Here is a 16,179-nt window from a genome sequence, read left to right on the forward strand (position 1 = left end):
CAAATATTTCGATTAACATAAGATCTGGTATGAATGTGGAATTTGTCGATTCATTTCTTCTGGTACAAGTACATTAGTACTTTCTCGTAAAATCGTAGTACATATTTCCCTAACTGGATCCTTCTTTCAATCATAGACGCCAACAGTGAAATAAATATTAAGTTTGAAGATTTCAGCTCTATCCCTTCACCCAGTACGAAATTAAGTATTTTTTGTACAATTGTAGTACACATTTTTCAAACTATCTTTACATATTAATTTCAGATACTAATAGAGTCCACAATATCGAATTTAAGGATTCCAGTCCTCTTCCTTCACCCAATACGCAATTTTGTACTATTTAGTACTTTTCGTTCAATTATAGTACACATTTCCAAAACCACATGCATATCTCAATACCCGATGCCAACGGAGACCTCATTATCAATTTTCGAAAATGAAAAATCGCAGAATTTTATCTCTATCCCTTTATTCTTGACTAAAGTTAGTACCATTTAGTACACTTCGCACGATTATAATGCACACATCCAAAACCTCTTCCATATCTCAATATGTGATACCAACTATTACCTTTATATAAAATTTAAATATTTTAGCTCTGTATTTCCCCTATTGCCAAATTTAGTACCCTTTAGTACAATTAAAGTACACATTTCCTAAACCACTTCAATATCTTGACCACAGACACCAATAGACACCTCAATTTCAAATTTGGGGATTCCATAGCTCTACCTTCACCCAGTACCAAATTTAGTACCATTAAGTACTTTTCGTACATATATAGTACACATTTCCAAATCCACCTTCCTATCTTAAGACACAGACACTAACAGTGGTATCTGTATCAAATTTCAGGATTTCAGCTCTATTCCTTCACCCAATTCGAAAGTTTGGTACTGTTTAGTTATTTCCGTACAATTATAGTGCACATCTCTAAGCCATCGCTATATCACAAACACAGCTTCATCCGTTCACCCTAAACCAAACTGTTTTAAATTTATTACGATTTAGAACAGTTCATACACTAAGTACACATTTCCAGAAACCACCTTCATGTATCAAACCTACCTTCCAACCTTGATTCTCACATCAGACTTCAAGTTTTTTGCTCTATTCGTTCAAATAGTGGTACCATCTTAGAAGTTTAGTGACGTTTTAGAACTTTTCCTAAACTTTAATTTCGAGTTTTCAGGCCATTACCTCCACTCAGAACTTCCCACCCCCCTGATTTATTGTTGCACAGTGTCATCATGGATTTTTTAAAAATATTTTTTTCGATTTTTTAAGAATTTTTTTTTTCGATCTCTTTTATTAATAATGTTGGATTTTTATGGGATATTTTTCAAGGCCCTAATATATAAAAATAGTAATGTTGTGGTATCTGGTTGGAACACCGATCCATCACTTTGCAAAAATGAGTAATTCCCTAAACCCTCAACACCCACATAAACACTACCCCATTTGGAATGCCCCATAAAGTGATCGCGTTGATGAGTAATACGATATGGAAATATAACGTTCTATATTGGCTCAAATCAAGTCACATAAAACTTGTGAATACTCAGTGAGTGCGTAGCTTATGGCCAGCTGGCAAGGAAAAAAAAGCAAAACAAAATAGTCACTCAATCTTTTAAAATAGCAGAGGGAGGGTTGTGGCGGCGGTTGTTTTTCGGCGCGATAAAGTCAATAATAATTTTTATCTTATCAGCTGGTCGTCCAATGAAATGAAATTCATTATTTTATCGGAGAAGAACTCGGCAATCCTCAACAAAGAGCACAGCGAAGGAAGGTATTTGGAACCAGACGTTTGTTGTCATTGCCGTCTTCTTTGTCGCCGTCGTGTTGTGGTGGTTGTTCATATCAACAAAAGTTTTGGCCATCTACGCTCACCGGGCAAAATTCCATAAAAAAGTAACATTTGTTTAAACAAAATAAAAAAAATACTCAGTAATAACAAAATTCGAGTAGAGTTAATATCGAACCAAAACGAAACGAAGCGGAAAAAAATTAAACATTAAAACAAAAATAAATTATACAAAATTATTGAAAATTATTCAAAAAAATTAAAATTTGCCATAAAGTGATGTTCTAATAAAAGAAAAAAATATTAAAAATAAAAAAGTAACATAAAAATGGCAAATATAAAAGGTCTATGGGAGAGATTTGTGTATAAGTTCTTACAATTTGCTCCCAGTATTGTAGGTGCGTTCTAATCTTGGTTATAGTGGAAATTCCTATTGAAAAAATAGTGTTCTTATCTAAGTCTAAGCAATGGTGTTTCGTTTTAATTAAAATTATAAAATAATGAAATAATATTTTTTTCATTCTGAACAAAAAATATTCAAGTGTGCCTAAGTTTCTTGCCATGTGGTCTGGTTTTTGGTTATACGATCTCCTCGTTTGTGGCCGAACGTGATGTGGATAGCGGAGTAATTGTCTATGGGCCTCTAATATTGGGCGCCTGCTGGGGCTTTGTAGCCGCCATGATAATGTTCTTTGTGAAATTCTTCCGTTCCCGCATTGTTTTCTGGCACATGTATATCCTGCTGGTTGCTGGTGTGTTTCATTTCATATCGAGTTGTTTCTATTTCGCCGATGATTTGGGTAAGTAATCCTTTAAAAATCAAGGGAAAGAAAAAATTGGGAAAAAAATTGAGTAGACTTTGGTAGGTCTTCATTTTTTTTATTTTTCAAGGGCCATCATTAGGCGCGGATTTGGAAAATATTTTTTCAAGTCCCCTCAATAGGCGTGGATTTTTTTAAAAGATTTTTTCAAAGGCCATCAATAGTTGGGGATTTTTAAAAAATATTGTTTCAAGGGCTAACAGTAGGGCCAAGGGCCATCAATAGGCATGGATTTTTTTAAAATATTTTTCCAAGGGCCATCAATAGGCATGGATTTTTTTTAAATATTTTTTCAAGGGCCATCAATAGGCGTGGATTTTTTAAAAAATGTTTTTTCAAGGGCCATCAATAGGCCTAAATTTTTTAAAAAGTTTTTCTTTTTAAAACGCCATCAATAGGCCTACATTTTTTAAAAAGTTTTTTAAAGGCCATCAATAGCGGGTATTTTTAAAATAATTTTTTTCAAGGGTCATAGAAAGGTGGGGATTTTTACAAAATATTTTTTAAGGGCCATATATAGGCGGGGATTTTTTGAAAATATTTTTTCAAGGGACATCATTAGGTGTGGATTTTTTAAAAATTATTTTTTCAGGGGTCATAAATAGGCGTGGATTTTTTAAAAAAATATTTTTTCAAGGGCCATCAATAGGTGCGGATTTTTTAAAAATTATTTTTTTCAAGGGTCATCAATAGGCGTGGATTTTTTTAAAAATATTTTTTCAAGGGCCATCAATAGGTGTAGATTTTTTAAAAATTATTTTTTTCAAGAGTCATCAATAGGCGTGGATTTTTTAAAAATATTTTTTCAAGGGCTAACAGTAGGCGTCCTGGATTTTTTAAAAATATTTTTTAAATCCATAGGCGGGATTTTTTAAAAATATTTTTTCAAGGGCCATCAATAGGTATCGTGGATTTTTTTAGAAATATTTTTTTAAGGGACAACAATAGGCGTCCTGGATTTTTTAAAAATATTTTTAAAAGCCATCAACAGCAACATTTTTATTATAAATTTTTTATTAGCGCTAAGTCAGGTGTGAAAATGGACATTATCGGCGTACTAAATTTGGTATTGGGGAAAAGTTATTTGATATTAAGATTGCTGATAGTGACTGTCTTTGAGATTTAGTGGTGGTTTGGACATGCATTCTACATTTGTACAAAAGGTACTAAATTTGGTATTGGATAAAGGGTTAAAATACTCAAACTTCATATTGAGGTCTCTGTTGGTATCTGGAATTGGGAAATGTGTATTATAATTGTTCGAAAAGTACTAAAAAGGAATAGAGCTGAAATCCTGAAATTTTATATTGGTATCTGTTGTTGAGAGAAGAAGCTGGTATTGGATATGCGTACAATATTTGTAATAAATGGTACTAAATTTTATATTAAGATCACTGTTGGTATCTTTGGTTCATTGTGCTATGGTTTTTCTAATATCCTCCTTGGTAAACTATTATTCTTTCCGAAATATTGCTGTAATTTAAATCCATAGGTCGACATTATGTACTTTTTTCTGGGTCAAATTAAAAGGCTTTTCCTCAGATTTAAGGCATGTACACCACATAAGGATTAATCCAGACAGAGATTTATGCATGTGTTTATTTAGAGTTTCAGGAACTTTTTTTTTTGCCTTAGTCATACAATTCAATTGGTTTTTTTAATCACTATTTTTGTTTTAAATGAAGCGTCGAAAAGATCAATAGGTATGAATCATAGTCATCGAAGTAGAAAACAAAAACATACTTAATATCTTATCAAATAAAAAATAATTCGAATACTCTAGGCAACATAGGTGTAGTAATTAAAAAAAAAATGTGTTAGAATCACAGTAGGTCGACGCACTGTCAAATGTATACTTTCTACTATACAGGATGAGATGAAAAAACTGCAACCAACTTCAGACTGCTATCATTTCTAAGCCACTCGTCCGACAGCTGTTTAAATTATTTCAGTGACAGCACATCATAATATTGTTTACATGTGTACAAAATATTTGTTGAGAATTTTCCAGAAAAAAAAATATTCGTGATGGAGTTCAAGCGTGATAGTGTGATTTTTTTATATTTGGCTGGGAATCCACAAGTGGCTATCGTTAGAGCACTCCAGTATTTAAATTTGAATAAATCTTTTGTGTCTCGTACTATCGCTCGTTACCGTGATACTGGTAGCGTAGCCCGACATCAAGGAAGTGGACGGAAGAAAACAGCAACATCAGCAGAAATGGTTCGAAAAGTAAAGAAGCGACTTAATCGAAACCCACGTCGCAGTGTCCGAAAAATGGCTCGTGAGCTGAACATATCACAATATTCCATTCGGCAAATATTGAAAAATGAGCTCGGGATAAAGCCATTGAAATTCCAAAAAGTACAAGAACTTATACCGCAATAGAAAGAAAATAGACTCAAAAGAGCTCAAAAGTTGCTTCGCTTGGCCGAAAGTGGAGAACTGCCGAATTTGGGTTTCTCCGCTCCGATGAGAAAACATTCGTTGTCCAGCAGTTTGTAAACAAACAAAATGATCGTGTTTACTTGCCAAAGAGGTCAGCTGAAAATGTGCACCCTTGGATTCCAGCACCAGGACTCAAGCGCCGGCCATGGTGATGGTGTGGGCCGCCATAACAGCCGATGGTCGCTCTCCGCTCTTATTAATTGACCGTGGCATCAGAATAAATGCCGAATATTATCGCGAAAATATTCTGGAGGGTGTATTAAAGCCTTGAGCACGCATACATTTTGACCGCAGACCTTGGATATTCCAACAGGACTCAAGCGCAGGCCATGGTGATGGTGTGGGCTGCCATAACAACCGAGGGTCGTTCTCCGCTCGTATTAATCGACCGTGGCATCAGAATAAATGCCGAATATTATCGCGTAAATACTCTGGGCACGCAAACATTTTGGCCGTAGACCTTGGACATTCCAACAGGTCTCAGTACGCGCCACCCAGGAATGGTTATAAAATGAGGTTCCTCGCTTCATTTCAATCGCACAATGGCCACCAAAATCTCCAGATATCCATTCGTTGTACTATTGTGTCTGTAGGATTTTGGAAACTCATGTTGGCACTAAAAAATACCAAAGTGGCCTCAAGCAAGTGCTTCTCCGGAAATGGGCCACAATACCGCAGAGCAACTTTCGGGCAGAGTGTGGCGATTGCATTGGCCGTTTGAAGGTCATTAATCGTGCCAAAGGTGACCAATTCGAACCAATCTAAACTTATTCTAAAATTCAATGCTATTTCCGATATTTTTGCTTTCATTCAATAAAATTAAAAAAGTAAAAATTATGGTGTTTGACTTTGTTGCAGTCTTTTTTTATCGCACCCTGTATATTTTGATAATTTAATTACTGTATCTTTTATACCAATGGCTTTGAGAAAATTTATCTCCAAAATTATTGTTCTTTTGTATGAAAGTCCAATGAAACAATTTACTTAGTGTTTGAGGCCAAAAGGAGCATTATACCAAAACAATTCCTTTAGATAAGAACAATGACTAAAAATTAATACTCAAATATTTCTGTTATTTCTCGAGTGCCTATGTACTTGAAATATTTTCAATTAATTTTCTGATATAAAAAAAAAATCACCGAAATAGTGGCAAAATTATTAACTAATTCCAAATCGGCAACAGAAATGACAATTTTCACCATCGAAAATACACGAACTTTAGAACATGAATTTAATGCTCATTTCATGCTCAAATTCTTGCCATAAAAAGTTATCTTTTCAATACGTTTTTAATTATTGATTAAGAAAATAAAGGCAATTTTTTATTTTCAGTAATTCTTTTTTTTGTCACAGCACAATTAGCTACCGCTTGTTAACCGTCGAAAAAAGGCTAACCAAATATTTTTTTTGGCAAAATATTTAATGCGAGACACGAAAATTTTCGAAATGTTTTATTTTATTATTTTCTTTTTATACAAAATGACAACAACCTCCGTAATTAAGATAAGAAATGTTGAAAAAAAAATAATAAAACGACTAAAACATGAACTAAGACCAAAATGAAAACGTTAATACTTTTTGGCTAAAATAAACTTGTCAAATGGTTAGACTATATTACAAATGATAAGGTAAAATAAACAGGCATAGGGACAGGAGGGGGAGCTATGATGGATTAGAAATGTGTCGCCGCAAAAATACAGTAGAGAGAGAGAGCCATTGGAATGGGGGAGAAGGTTCTATACTTTTAAGTTCTATATTTAATAAAGATATACGTCAACAGAATTTTGCAAGACATGTAATGGATGTACGTATATTAAAACACATTTGACATGTATTTTATAGGACAAATCGCTCATGTCTATATATATAAAGGAGTAGTGAAATAACAGTGATAGTAACTGACAGACCGAGAATCAACGCCCAGATGACACGGCTCAAACTAAAATTTTTCCATTTTTTACCAGGGTCAGTCTTGGTGCGTAGGTGTGGTTTTTTAGTACTAAAAGGAAACGAAAAGTACTAAAATGTACTATGCTTTGTATTAGACAAACGGAGTGAGCTAGAAATTTGGAATCACTGAGGGAGTGCAGGGTTTTTCGAAATTCGCATTTTAAGACTACGAAAAAATCCAAAATAGTACTTAACTTCTGAAATGGTACAACTTGGTATTATGTGAACGGTTAGACGGTTAAACTTTGGTATGAGAATCAAAGTTTTAAAGTATGTTTGATATATGAAGGTGGTTTTGGACATGTGTACTAAGTGTGCGAACTGGTACTAAATGGTACTCAATTTGGAGCAGTTTGGTTTAGGGTGAACGGATGAAATTTGGAAATTTTGTATTGGGATCCCTAATAAAAATGTGATTTTGGAAGTGTGTACTTCAAGTGCACAAAAAGTACTAAATATTACCATACATTTGTACCGTATTTGGTACATGTACCATACATTTTGTACCACATTTGGTACATGTACCATACATTTGTACCATATTTGGTACATGTACCATATTTGGTACATTTGAAATGTGTGTTTAAAATCTGAAATATGGTGTTTGGGTCGCTGTTCATGTGCAGCCGGGACATATGGAGGTGCTTTCGGAAATGTCTACTATACAGGGTGAGATAAAAACTACAACAAAGTCAAATACCATAATTTTTACATTTTATTGAATGAAAACAAAAAATATCGGAAATAGCATCAAATTTTACAATAAGTTTAGACTTGTTCGAATTGGTCACCTTTTGGCACGAATATTGCCTTCAAACGGCCAATGAAACCGTCACTCCATTCCCGGTGAAGAGCTTGCTTGAGGTGATCGACACTTTGGTATTTTTTAGTGCCAACCTTGCTTTCCAAATTACTCCAAACACAATAGTCCAACGGAGATTTTGGTGGGTATGGCAATGAAGCGAGGAACCTCATTTTGTAACCATTCTTGGGCCAAAATGTTTGCGTGCTCAAGGCTTTAATACACCCTCCAGAATATTTTCGCGATAATATTCGACATTTATTCTGATGCCACGGTCGATTAATACGAGCGGAGAACGACCATCGGCTGTTATGGCGGCCCACACCATCACCATGGCCCGCGCTTGAGTTCTGGTGGCCAACCGAAAGTGCACATTTTCAGCTGACCTCTTTGGCAAGTAAACACGACCATTTTGTTCGTTTACAAACTGCTGGACAACGAATGCAACTCTTTAGCTTTTTATACCCTCCACCTTGGAAAGGAGGGTATATTAACTTTGTCATTCCGTTTGTAACATCCTTAAATGTTCGTCTTAGACCCCATAAAGTATATATATTCATAATCAGCATAAAATTCTAAGTCGATTTAACGATGTCCGTCTGTCTGTCCGTCTGTCTGTCTGTTGAAATCACGATACAGCCCCCATTATTTGACGTAGAGCGCCAAAATTTAGCAGAGCTATTTGCATTGTGTCTAGGATGGTTGGTATTGAAAATCAGATATATCGGTCCACGTTCTGGTATAGTCCCCATATAACGGTACCACCTGATATTCGGTATTTTGATGATTTATGCCACATTTTTTCACGGATTTGTCTGGAAATTGGTATTTGTAGGTCATAACGGGTCCCTGAGCGTGTAGCAAAACATTGCATGTATAGGTCCACGTTGTGGTATAGCCCCCATATAACAGTACCTCCCGATATTCGGTATTTTAATTTTTGTTACCACATTTTTTCACGGATTTGTCTAAAAATTGGTATTTGTGGGTCATAATGGTTTCCAGCTCCGGTGGCGAAACATTGCATGTATGGGTCCATGTTTTGGTATAGCCCCCATTTAACAGTACCTCCCGATATTCGGTATTTTTATGGTTTTTGTCACATTTTTTCACTGATTTGTCTAAAAATTGGTATTTGTGGGTCATAATGGGTCCTAGTTCATGTAGCGAAACATTGTAATTATAGGTCCACGTTTTGGTATAGCCCCCATATAACGGTACCTCCCGATATTCGGTAATTTGATGATTTTTGCCACATTTTTTGCCACATTGGTATTTGTTGGTCATAATGGGTTCCAGCTTCGGTGGCGAAACATTGCATGCATGGGTCCATGATTTGATATAGCCCCCATATAACGGTACATCCCGATATTCGGTATTTTGATGGTTTTTGCAACATTTTTCCACTGCTTTGTCTAAAAATTGGTATTTGTGGGTCCTAATGGGTCCTAGTTTGTGTAGCGAAACATTGTAATTATAGGTCCACATTTTGGTGTAGCCCCCATATAACGGTACCTCCCGATATTCGGCATTTTAATGGTTTCTGCCACATTTCTTCTAATGTTTCTTTTACCCTAAGGTGGAGGGTATTAAAAGTTTGGCCCGGCCGAACTTAATATTTTTTTACTTGTTTGAGTCTATTTTCTTTATGTTGCGATGTAAGTTCTTGCACTTTTTGGAACTTCAATGGCTTTACCCCCAGCTCATTTTTCAATATTTGTCGAATGGAATATTGCGATAAGTTCAGCTCACGAGCCATTTTTCGGCCATTGCGACGCGCGCTTCAATCAAGTCGCTTCATTACTTTTCGAACCATTTCTGCTGATGTTGCTGTTTTCTTCCGTCCACTTACTTGACGTCGGGCTACGGGGTACCAGTTTCCCTGTAACGAGCGATAATACGAGACACAAAAAATTTATTCACATTTAAATGCTGGAGTGTCCTAACGATAGCCACTTGTGGTTTTCCAGCCAAATATAAAGAAATAACACTATCACGCTTGAATTCCATCACAAATAACTTTTTTTCTGGAAAATTCTGACCAAAAATGCTTTTGTACGGTTGTAAACAATATAATGAGCTGTAACTGGAATAATTTTAACAGCTGTCGGACGAGTGGCTGGGAAATGACAGTAGTCTGCAGATGGTTGCAGTTTTTTCATTTCGCCCTGTAATTGTACCAAAAGTGCCGAATGGTACTATATTTGGTATTAGGTGAATGTTTAGGGCTAGAATCTTTAAATTTAATATTGAGGTCTCTGCTGGTATCTGGAATGAGGATATGCAGGTGGTTTTGGGATATGTATGAAAAGTACTAAATAGTACTAACTTTGGTACTGGGTGAAGGAATAAAGCTTTAAGATTGGAATCCTTAAATTTTTTATTAAGATATCTAAAAATGGAGATATGGAGGTGGTTTGGAAAATGTGTACTATAATTGTACGAAAAGTACCAAATGGTACTAAATTGGGTATTGGGTGAAGGGATAGTGCTGGAATCCCGAAATTTAATAAAGATGTCATTGTTGATATCGTGGTTAAGATTTAGCGGTGGTTTTTGTAGGCGTACTATATTTACTATATTGCGTACTATATATATGCACGAAAAGTACTGAATGGTACTATATTTGGTATTAGGTAAAGGTATGGAGCTGGAATCCTGAAATTTGATATTAAGGTATCTGTTGATATCTGTAATTGAGATATGAACGTGGTTTGGGAAATGTGTACTATAATTGTACGAAAGGTACTAAATGGTACTAAATTGGGTATTTGGTGAAGGGATAGTGCTGGAATCCCGAAATTTCATAAAGATGTCACTGTTGGTGTCCGCGGTTAAGATTAAGCGGTTGTTTTGGAAGGCGTACTATATTTGCACGAAAAGTACTGAATGGTACTATATTTGGTATTTAGTGAAGGTATGGAGCTGGAATACTGAAATGTGATATTAAGGTATCTGTTGATATCTGTAATTGAGATATGGACGTCGTTTGGGAAATGTGTTCTATAATTGTACGAAAAGTACTAAATGATACTAAAATAGTTTTTAGGTGAAGAAGTAGAGCTAGAATCCCCAAATTTAATATTGAGGACAAATTTGATATGAAATTTAGATATGGAGGTGGTATGAGAAATGTGTACTTTAATTGTACGAAAAGTACTGATTGATACTATATTCGGTATTAGGTGAATGAACAGAGATAAAATTCTAAAATTTGATTCTGAGATTTCTGATGATATCTGTATTTGAGATTTGGAGTTGGTTTGGAAATTCATCCTATGTTTTTTTTTTTTAAATACAAATTGGTACTAAATTTATTGTTTGGTGAAGGAGTGGGCCAGGAGTCCTCAAATTCGTTATTGAGGTCTCTTTTGGTATCGGGATGTGACATATGGAGGTGGTTTTGGAAATGTGTACTTTTATTGTTCGAAAAGTACTAAATAGTACTGAATTTGGTATTGGATGAACGGATAGAGCTAGAATCCTGAAATTTGATATAGATGTCACTGTTGGTGTCTGTGGTTACGATATGAAGGTGGCTTTGGAAATGCGTCCTTTATTTGTACAAAAAGTACTAAATTTGGTATTGGTTGAAGGAATAAGGGCAGGAATCCTCAAATTTTAGATTAAGGTCTCCGTCGGTAGCTGGAGTTGAGATATAGAGGTGATTTTGGAAATGTGTTCTATAATTGTACGAAAAGTACTAAATTGTACCGAGTTTGGAATTGGGTGAAGGAATAGAGCTGAAATTCTCAAATTTTATGTTAAGTTCGCCGTTGGTATCTAGAATCGAGATGGTTTCAATGGTACTAAACATGATATTGGGTGAAGGGATTGAGCTGAAATCCTCAAATTTCATATAAGGGTCCCTGTTGGTTTTCGCAATTGAGGTATGAAGGTGGTTTTTGAAATGTGTACTAAAATTGTACGAAAAGTACTAATTTTGGTACTGTGTGAAGTAATGGTATTTAAATCCAGAAATTTGATACGTATGTCACTGTTGGTATCTGACGTTGAGAGAAGGATATGGTTTTGGATATACGTACTATAACTGTACTAAATGGTACTTAATTTGGTAATGAGGGTAATAAAAAAGCTGAAATGCTGAAATTTGATATTAAGGTCACTGTTGGTATCTAAGATTGAGATAAGGAGATCGTTTTGAAAATTTGTGCTATAATTGTACGAAAAGTACTAAATTGTACTAAATTTGATATTGGGTGAAGAGATAGAGATACAATTCTGAAATTTGATATTTACATTACTGATGGTATCTGTGTGTGAGATATGGAGATTGTTTTTCAATTGCATTCAAATTGTTCTAAAAGTACTAAATGGTACTAATTTTGGATCAATGTTGTTGTTTAGGTAGAGATTTTGATTTTGAGTGTAGGACAAGAACTAGAATTTTAAATGTTGTGACTGTATAGAGTTTAGATAAGGAGGCGAATTTAGTAACGCGTAACATGATATGTAAGAAAAGTACTAAATGGTACTAAATTTGATATATCTGTAGGAATAGAGATCATACTATGAATTCTCTTATGACGGTAACTGAGAGTCTCAGATAAATATATCGAGATATTGGAGTGACATGGCAAATAAAAAGCACTAAATAGTCCGTGATATTGAGTTTTCTTCAAAAAAAAGACTAATCAAATTTACTCTCTAAACCGCTTAATCTCCATAAATTCTTTTTCCTAAGAAATTCTCCTTATAATTAATAAAATTTTTCGAATTTCTCGTTGCAGATAATGTCGGCGCCTTCATCTCGTATCTGGGTCACAGTTTGACATTTTTGGCCGGGCTCAGTTTTTTGCACACGATTCTGAGCAAAGGTACCCGGGCCCTGTTCATGGCAATAGCTTTCAGCTTTTACATACTCGGCATGGCTTCGGCGGTCAGTTTGATTGGAACTTCGTACACGAAAAATGCCATGGAGAACAGTAATGGCACCCCGCAGGAATTGATCCATGGAATTTATGTCGACTTTGCTGGAGTATATTTGTCCATGTCAGTTGTGGTTCTCGCCCTGCTAATTGGCATTGTGGTGCTGAACTATTTCGGCACGACGGATAGTGAAAATAGTTTGGACAATGATTTGCGTATTGCCAACTCGAATGGCTCGATTTTCGATAAGCGGGATGAGATCATTAAGCGTATTGAATTTTTCTATGTTACCAAAAATCAACAATGGAATGTTACGCTGCTGCTGATCTTCACGGAGGCCATTCAATATTCCCTTTTCATTTATTTCGCATTTTGGTTCTCGCTGAACAATGCGGTGCGGGTGACGGACATCTTGAATATCGATTTGATGTTTTGGGTGATATATGCCGGCAGTGCTTTGGTCCTGATACCGCTGGTGTTTGTTTCGGTTAAAGTGACATTTGTCGCCAATCAATTGTGTCTGATCGTGTTGACCATATTGAGCATGATCATTTGCAATTCCGTCAAGACCTCGGTGCCCTTCTGGTTGGTGTTGTTTTTCTTTGGCATGACATTTTCGAATTTACAAATACTTCTTGTCGAGGTGGCCCACTTCCGTTATTTGGAGCTGTTGATCTATGTATCGTATCTACTGAAATTGCTCTCAACATCGGTGATCTACTATTATTTCGTGGCAAATGCAAAGAATTCATATTTCTATTCGACCGATATAAGTACCCTGATGTCTCAAGGTTTCGTTTTCATCATAATCGGAAGTCTATTGGCATTGGTGGTGGGCATGAAGGTGCCCCGCACCCACCGCACTTCGTTGTTTGAAATACAATATGGCCTGTTGGGTATTATATTCCAGAAACATCAAATCGAACAGCTGAATGTGAGGTGTTTAAATGACGGTACAATACCAACGATAAGTCGGGAGGAATATTGAGAGAATTTTGGATTTTGCGAGTACTGGATGACACAGGGCCAGTAATGTTATTATGTTAAATAATCTTAAGTATTTATTTTGTAATAATTTTTGAGTTAATTTTGTGTTTTTTTTTTTGATAAGAATAAAATTCAAAACCAAAAAAAACTTTTAAAAATAACTTTAGATTCTAATTGGAAAGGGTAAGAAAGGCATATAATAATACAGGGTGCGATAAAAAAAACTGCAAACCAACTTCAAACTGCTGTCATTTCCAAGCCACTCGGCCGACAGCTGTTAAAATTATTCCACTGACAACTCATTATGTTGCTTACAAGCGAACAAAAGCATTTTTGTGAAAAAAAGTTATTCGTGATGTAATTCATGCGTGATAGTGTGATTTCTTTATATTTGGCTGGAAAACCACGAGTTGCTATAGTTAGAGCACAACCAGCATTTAAATGTGAATAAATCTTTTGTGTCTCGTACCATCGCTCGTTACCGTGATGCTGGTAGCGTAGCGCGACGTCAAGGAAGTAAACGGAAGAAAAACAGCAACATGAGCAGAAATAGTTCGAAAAGTAAAGAAGCGACTTCGACGTTCGAAAACCGCGTCGCAGTGGCCAAAGAAAAGGCTCGTGATCTGAACACATCGCAATATTCCATTCGGCAAATATTGAAAAATGAGCTCGGGGTAAAGCCATTGAAATTTCAAAAAATGCAAGAACTTACACCGCAAAAGAAAGACAGACAGAATAGACTCAAAAGAGCTAAAGAGTTGCTTCGCTTGGCCGAAAGTGGTGAACAGCCGTATTTGGTTTACTCCGATGAGAAAACTTTCGTTGTTCAGCAGTTTGTAAACAAACAAAATGATCGTGTTTACTTGCCAAAGAGGTCAGTTGAAAATGTGCACCTTCGGTTGGCCACCAGAACTCAAGTGCCGGCCATGGTCGCCGCTCATATTAATCGACCGTGACATCAGCATAATTGCCGATAATTATCGCGAAAATATTCTGGAGGGTGTATCAAGGCCTTGGGCACGCAAACACTTTGGTCGTAGACCTTGGACATTCCAACAGGAACCAAGAATGGTTACAAAATGAGGTTCCTCGCTTCATTTCCAGAGCACAATGGCCACTAAAATCTCCGGAAACAAATCCGTTGGACTGTTGTGTCTGGAGTATTTTGGAAAGCGAGGTTGGTACTAAAAAATACCAAAGTGTCGATTACCTCACGCAAGCGATGCACCGGGAATGAGTCAAAATACGGCAGAGCAACATTTGGGCAGTTTGTGACGGTTTCATTGGCCGTTTGAAGGCCATAATTCGTGACAAAGGTGACCAAATCGAAAAAATCTAAACTTATTCTAAAATGTGATGCTATTTCCGACATTGTTTGCTTTCATTCCATGAAATTAAAAAAATATAAAAATTATGGCGTTTGACTTTATTGCAGTTTTTTAATCTCACCCTGTATAGTACCATTTTTTACAGATAAGTACGAAATTTCAAAGCTTCCACATACCCCAATTCCCAAAAATACCAATTCTACATTTCAGGATTCCAGCTCTATCTAAATTGTACCAAATTTAGTACATTTTGGTACATGTGAGTACAAATTTATAAAACTATTTACATAGCCCAATTCTACACTCCGACAGCAATCTTATTTCCAATTTTTAGGATACCAGCCGTATTGGTTCACCCAAAATTTAAATTGTACCAAATTTAGTACCATTTAGTTCACATAGGTAGGAATTTGTAACACTACCTCCATCCCTCAGTCCTACAATGCAATAGTAATCTTATTTCCAAATTTCAGGATTCCAACTCTGTTGGTTCTCAAAAAATTAAATTGTACCAAATTCTGTACCATTTAGTACACATAAGTACGAATTTCCGTAACTACTTACATTCCTCAGTCCTAGAATGCAATAGTAATCTTATTCATACGTTTTAGGATTCCATCAGTATCGATTCACCCAAATCGAAATTGTACCAAATTTAGTACCATTTAGTACTTTTCGTGCACATAAATATAAAATTTCCTTCATATCCCAATCCTACACTCCGCCAGTAATGTTAATTTCAGGATTCCAGCTCCATCCGATCCTTCAAATTCAAACTGTACTAAATTTAGTACTGTTTAGTACTTTTCGTATACATGAGTACACACTTCCAAAACTACCCTCCTACATCGACTCAAGCTTGATTCTCTTTTCAAATTTCAAGTTTTTCCGTTCGCATGATACGAAATGTTAAACAATTTGATACATTTTAATACTTTTACGTACCGTTCTAGTATGTGCAATAAATCGTAATTATGAATGGATAACCAATTGGAAACCAGTCACAGAAAACGGGCCAAAAATGTTTCTTTGTTATTGCCATATTATCGATATAAACTATGGCAACATGAATTCAGTAAACTTTGCTTTACAAGATAAATGGAAAATGGTCTGACCTTTTGCTTATCGGACAGTTCATATTGAAATGAA

General features: G+C 35.7%; 1 protein-coding gene across 1 annotated transcript; it reads left to right on the top strand.

Moving 5' to 3' along the window:
- The first annotated feature begins 1,668 nt into the window (after window positions 1-1,668).
- LOC101889766 (uncharacterized) lies at window positions 1,669-13,850 on the top strand. Its single transcript, XM_005186633.4, has 3 exons — window positions 1,669-2,202; window positions 2,347-2,604; window positions 12,577-13,850. The coding sequence occupies exons 1-3, from the start codon at window positions 2,133-2,135 to the stop codon at window positions 13,701-13,703; spliced, it is 1,455 nt and encodes a 484-aa protein (XP_005186690.1). The 5' UTR covers window positions 1,669-2,132; the 3' UTR covers window positions 13,704-13,850.
- Window positions 13,851-16,179: the final 2,329 nt, after the last annotated feature.

The sequence above is a fragment of the Musca domestica genome, unplaced genomic scaffold (genome assembly GCF_030504385.1).
Source record: "Musca domestica strain aabys unplaced genomic scaffold, Musca_domestica.polishedcontigs.V.1.1 2, whole genome shotgun sequence".
In the NCBI taxonomy this organism is placed as follows: domain Eukaryota; kingdom Metazoa; phylum Arthropoda; class Insecta; order Diptera; family Muscidae; genus Musca; species Musca domestica.